The following is a 6,038-nucleotide window of genomic DNA, read 5'->3' on the forward strand; positions in this document are numbered from 1 at the left end:
TGTTGAAATCGAGGTGTTGGCTATTGCCTAGGGTCCTTTCGGCCCAGTTACCGGTATTGTTAATTGTTTAACAGTTATGTTCTACATTCCACTGTTGTATACGTTAAACTTCCTGCTACCTGTCTCTACTCCTCTATCTCTCTACTCCTTTATCTCTCTACTCCTGGCTATAAAACGAAAAACTGAGGATGGGAGGAGAGAGCCCCACGGATATAGGGGAAGGAGGAGCTACAGATCTTATTCTTTTGTCCTGCCTCCAGACGTGACCAGCATTGTAGTCAGACTGCAATATTTTAGGTATGTCTCAAGGTGAACATTAACATAAATATTGGGGAAATGGATAGTGTTAGATGGCAAATTGTAATTAAATTTGGAAAATGCTAAAGATTCTTTGATGAAATTGCATAGTTGGGTATAAGGGGCTATTTTATTTTAGGGATATATTTGGGCACTGTAATATGCACATGAATCATTGTGCATGTTAGAATGAACCTCTGGGTACCCTAGTGGATATTGGCGGAAGGGTGGTATGTTGTATTATAAATCCTGATATTGTTGTGAATTGTTCTAAAGGCACTCATTTTGTGGACTTAATTGATACTGTAATTTATTTTGGGGGACATTAAAGGAGAACTAAACCCCCTTTCTAATAACAACCCCTACCCCCATAGTCCCCCCCCCCGCACAGGAGTTAACACCCTAAGCCGGTAATTACCCATTGTTGCAGAGTTAGTGCAGCGGAGCTCACAGGGGCCATTTTTAGCCGATTCGATAATCTTCAGGTCTTCTGGCGCTTCGGTAATTTTTGTCACTTTCGGGGCATGCGCAGTTGTAGCGAACTGGGAAAATGCTGCATGCGCCAATACGGAGCTTCCTTACAGAGATTAACGAAGTGACTAATGATGGCCCCCGTGTGCTGACTCTGCAACAAGGGGTAATTACAATTTTAGGGGTATTTATTGTGTTAACTCCTGTGCAGGAGGGAGCAGGGACTATGGAGGGTAGGGTTTTTTATGAGAAAGGGGGTTTAGTTCTCCTTTAAGAGTGCTGTTTTATGGGTTCATTAATAGCGCCATGATACCTCAAACTATATATTGCTGTCTATTGTTACAGTGCATTGAATTGTAAATAAGTACAGATATGGGATATATTATACTGTAGCATTCTAAAGCCTGTGGCAAAAACATTAGCAAACAGCACAGTCAAAATGCCCATCCCAAAACTGTGTGTTACTGCTTCCCATTGATAGTATGGTAAGTGCTATGCTCATGGCAGACACACATAATGACAGGTAGACTCCACTCAGAAATGTCTCATTCAGCAAGTGTAGGCCATCTGTCACCAGCAGTATCTGTCAAACCCAGGAGACATTTGAAAAATCAACATGATGCTTTGAACTCTATGACCTTTTTATAAAGGGATTTTTGTTCACTGTTTGTAATATGTAATAATGATATTGAGGGTGCCTAGATTAAGAGTAAGAACCACTGGGCAGTATTAGCCCAGGGCTGGCTGCTTTACTTGCCATTGACATCCTGCGACCAGATGGTGGTGGTGGAGTGATGCTTGGACTGTCGTCTCTCCTTCTAGATTCAGAGCCAGAGCCATTTCTAGAGTCCAAACTCTCAGTGTCACTGATCAGTCTGCTCTCGGATAATCCTCTGGATGTAGAACTCACTTTTCTATGTCCACTGTCAGCAGAATCACTGCGATCCTCAGCAAAGTCCTTGCAGCTGCCAACCCGGCTGTACTTGCGCAGTGCAGAGTGCAGTTCCATGTGGCTGGAGTGAAGACATGACCTTAGTGGGTGCACAGCATTGTGCCTGGGCTGATCTAGGGAATGCTGGCTTTTGAGGCAGCTTTTGGAGCCCAAACCATTGTTGTGTTTAGATTTCTTTTGGGAATCTTCACTGCTGGAGGAGAGATTGCGCTTCTGGAGGGCAGGCGTAGGCTGAACTGTGGGTAGTCTATGTGCAATGTGCCCATGGTACTGGTCAGTGTGATTGGGAATTCTGTGGGACTCTGCAGAATGGGGGATTTGCTTGCAATGGCCGACACGCTGTTGCTCAATGCTAATATGGTCTGAAGTTTTCCTGTGCTTGTCAAGGGCAAGAACTTTCCCATAATGATTTTGGTCACTCATCATTTGTGCTTCCTTAAAGTCCTGGGATGGGGGCAGGTAAGCTGGCAGTCCTGCTGGATCCATTTGTTGATCGGACAGCAGTTTGTAGCTACTGGAAGACAAGGGGATGATCTTACTTGGAGAGGAATTGCTCATCATACAAACATGTTGCACAGAATTCTTCTTGGACTTGCAACTGCTTATTTCATCCTCAGTTGTCTCAGGACTGTGTTTACCATAAAGCCCCTGCTTTATTTTTCTGATACCTAAATGGAAGATTTCTAAAACATTCAGGAACAATGACACTGCTGCTATACTGTTCATAAACACCATAAATATTGTCTTTTCTGTTGGTCTTGAGACAAAGCAGTCCACTATATTAGGGCAAGGGAACCGTGAGCATTTATACAAGGGGTCGAGATCAAATCCATACAGCAGGTACTGCCCTATCATAAAGCCCACTTCCACTACTGACCTTGTCAGTATATGCAGCACATATGTGCGTAATAAGGATCCCCTCAATGGAGCCTTGTTCACTTTCCTTTGTTCCTCTAATTTCCGAAGTTCCCTCTCCAGTTTCCTGTGCTCATCGATAACTGTATCAAGTTCCTCCAGCTCTGCTCTAAGTTGGGCTTTCTTCTTTTGCCTCTCCTTTTCCAGAGCCCTCAGTCTGTACAGTGCATGGCCCATGTAAACAAGGGATGGAGAAGAGACAAATATTATTTGCAATACCCAGTACCTGATGAGTGAGATGGGGAATGCTTGGTCATAACAAACATTCCTGCAGCCTGGTTGCTCAGTATTACAAATAAATTCATCTTGTTCATCATCCCAAACATCTTCAGCAGCCACTCCAAGGACAAGCATCCGGAATACAAAAAGAATTGTCAGCCAGATCTTTCCCACAATAGTGGAATGGATGTGCACCTCTTCCAATATGCTTCCCAGCAAATTCCAGTCCCCCATATTCACACTGTCATGTCTGCAAGATACAAAAAATGTACACGTTATAAGGCATCTCGCTAAAATATGACTGCTACCATCCAAGTCCCTGCTAAAGTAAAATCTGCTGTTGTATCCGGTTACTGATGATGTCTGATTTAAACAGGATCCCACCCTATAACAGGATTTTAGATTGCCAAACAAAACTAACTTCTATGCAGTTTGCAATAAAATAATTTAAATCAACCTACCATACAGATAGAGTCCAGTGTCAGTGGCACATCTCTGATATATATGGAGGCTCATTCAGTCTATTAAATAAATCCAGGTCCCGGTACAAAAAAACGCTTGGAAAAAATAATTCATAGTTGTGTGGAACTGGCACTGATGGACCACAATTAAAAAAACAATTCTGAGGCTGTAGAATATTGCCTTAGGGCAACGAATAATGTGTCCAATCCTGTGAGTGGATAACCTCTACCAAAATAAATTTAAGACACCCTTCTTCTGCTTGCTCCCAGGTAATTATATTTTAACTCAACTTCATCCAGAATTTGATTTCTCCTATCAAGTCCTTATCCTGGCAGTCAGTGAATAAAATGTCATGTATTCTGTCTGGGTTTGCTAGGAGCTTTTGTTAGCTATGTGAATAAAAAGAAATCAATGGGACATGTCCGATTTTGTGCTTGGCTGCACCATGTGTTATGTAGAGCAGTGCTGACAGCAGAGGCAGCTCATCGGGTCACATGGTACTCCACGGTGCATTCCTAATATTGGATTCACTTTTTATAAATATTGCTATAAGCCTTTTGTATAAAGTTCAATACTGTCTCAGACAGACTGTGGAACATCACTGTCCAGCTTCTTCCAAGTACATATTCGATTACTTGTTCCAGGCATTTATGAACTACATCCTATTAAATAAACAATGTCCTATAAAAACATTTATTGATCTCTTAGGATGTGGACATATAACCATTTGAAGTCCACATTCAGCCTGATGGAAAGTTTATACATTAAGAGGATGTTCACCTTCCTAAAACATGGGCTTCATGATAACCATTGGGTGATAGAGTCAGCCAAACCAAGTAATCTGACTGGATGTCATAGACAAACGTCATATATATCTTAATTCCTGAAAAACTATGCAAAGTTTCAATAGAGTATTCATGGATTAAGGACATTTTTGCCAAAGTGGAAAAACTTATTTTTGTTTTTCTTGCTTGTTCCCCGGAAAACTCTCTAATTTGTTCAAATAGTGAAGCTCTGCATAAACTAACTTCTTCCTTTCCTAAGCTGCCATCTTTGTCAGCCTTTGAGATAGGGAGCAACTCATAGGTCTTGATTTAGGGAAAGGCCACAAAGGCCCAGGAGCAGCAGGCCACCCCTATTATGATTAAAACTCATGTATGGCTTGTATTAGTGAACGTTAAGACTGGCCACAAGATTTAAACAGCTGTCAACAACTCTCCTGGCTGAGTTGCTTACGGGCGGTTGGGAATGGATAAAGGATGGAGGTCCACAGGAAATTTAAGATCATTTCTAGCAGTTAATTATGTGAAGGGCTTATCTGTTGACTAGTAAATTGTATTTTTTTTACTGGGGTCCTGATGGCCCAGTCCTACCCTGGGCAAGCAAATTATTCTCTGGATCACATGCTATTTATTGTTTAAAAATCATAACCAGTGTTGGACTGGGCCACAGGGATACCAGGAAAACACCTGGTGGGCCCAGGTGTCAGTGGGCCCTCATGCTGCTAAACATTTGGACTATTTCATGGCCATTCCCTATTTCTATGAGAACTAAGAGGCTAACTAGATGGAATAGATTATAGTATTATTGTATATAAAAAGGAAAGAGACTAGGAGAATAGGGGTGAGTGGAGAGGAAGAAAAATAGTACTCAGAGTGGGCCCCTGGTCTAAGGATTTTTGAGCCCCTGGTGTCCCAGTTCAACACTGATCATAACTATATATACTGCCAGTCGAAAGTTGTTCTAGTATTTTTGTTACAATGGGGGATGTTTTTCAGAATCCGCTCTCTCTCTTATCTTTATTATTCTATGATATATTATATTCTATTCTTCTTCTGCTTTCCATTTCATTTATTGCTTTATTATGCTCAGGACCTGGGGTTTTCCGAATAAGGGATATTTCCGTAATTCGGATCTTCATTCCTTAAGACTACTAGAAAATCATGTAAATATTAAATAAACCCAACAGGCTGGTTTTGCTTCCAATAAGGATAATATCTTAGTTTGGATCAAGTATAAGCTACAATTTTATTATTACAGAGAAAAGGGAAATAATTTTTAAAAATGTTGAATATTTTATTATAATAGAGTTTATGGGAGACAGCCTTTCCGTAAATACATACACACACACGTGTGTGTGTGTATATACATTTCTATACAGTATTGTTATTAACTTCCTATACTCCTTTTTTGGCATTTCACAAATTCCTCTATTTCTTCAGATTAGCAGGAGCCCTTTGTCGAACTGCAGTTTTCAGATCTTCCTAAAAATGTTCAATGGAACGGAGATCTGGAATCGTTGGCCTTTTTAGAACAGTGCGTTTTTTTGACTTTTAAGGGGTATATTTGTCGAAAAAAAAAAATCAAGTTTGAGTGTGAAATGGAATCAATAATGGAATCATAATGGAATAAAAATGTAATCCTTATTGTTTTGTGATTTTCAGATTTATGAAGAATTTTGAATGGGTTAATCGATTGGCTTTTAATACTCAGAATGTGTCCAAGGGGTGATTCTGCTAAGCAGGTGCGCCCTGTGGTACAATTGGCTTGGGTCTTTGCACGATCAGGGGTCATGGTGGTTATAACAGGATTCTGCTGCTCAACAATATTTGGTTCAGCTCTAGTTATTCATATTTATTCTATGATCGGCATCTACAGCGTAATAAATTACAAATGGGAGCCTGCAGGGTAGCTCTTTATATTCCATCTTTACGGCTGCTTA

At 40.7% G+C, this 6,038-nt stretch overlaps 1 protein-coding gene across 1 annotated transcript; it reads right to left on the reverse strand.

Annotated features, from left to right (window-relative positions):
- Nucleotides 1-757: 757 nt before the first annotated feature.
- On the reverse strand, nt 758-3,966 carry gja10.L (gap junction protein alpha 10 L homeolog). Its single transcript, XM_018262442.2, has 2 exons — nt 3,316-3,966; nt 758-3,104 (listed from the first exon to the last, which is right to left on the reverse strand). The coding sequence occupies exon 2, from the start codon at nt 3,086-3,088 to the stop codon at nt 1,472-1,474; it is 1,617 nt and encodes a 538-aa protein (XP_018117931.1). The 5' UTR covers nt 3,089-3,104; nt 3,316-3,966; the 3' UTR covers nt 758-1,471.
- Between the last annotated feature and the right edge of the window lie 2,072 nt (nt 3,967-6,038).

This window comes from Xenopus laevis, chromosome 5L, assembly GCF_017654675.1.
Source record: "Xenopus laevis strain J_2021 chromosome 5L, Xenopus_laevis_v10.1, whole genome shotgun sequence".
Classification (NCBI taxonomy): Eukaryota; Metazoa; Chordata; class Amphibia; order Anura; family Pipidae; genus Xenopus; species Xenopus laevis.

What these genes read in the sequence shown, in the direction of transcription:
- gja10.L (XM_018262442.2), bottom strand. Translation starts at nt 3,088, where the DNA reads ATGGGGGACTGGAATTTGCTGGGAAGCATATTGGAAGAGGTGCACATC.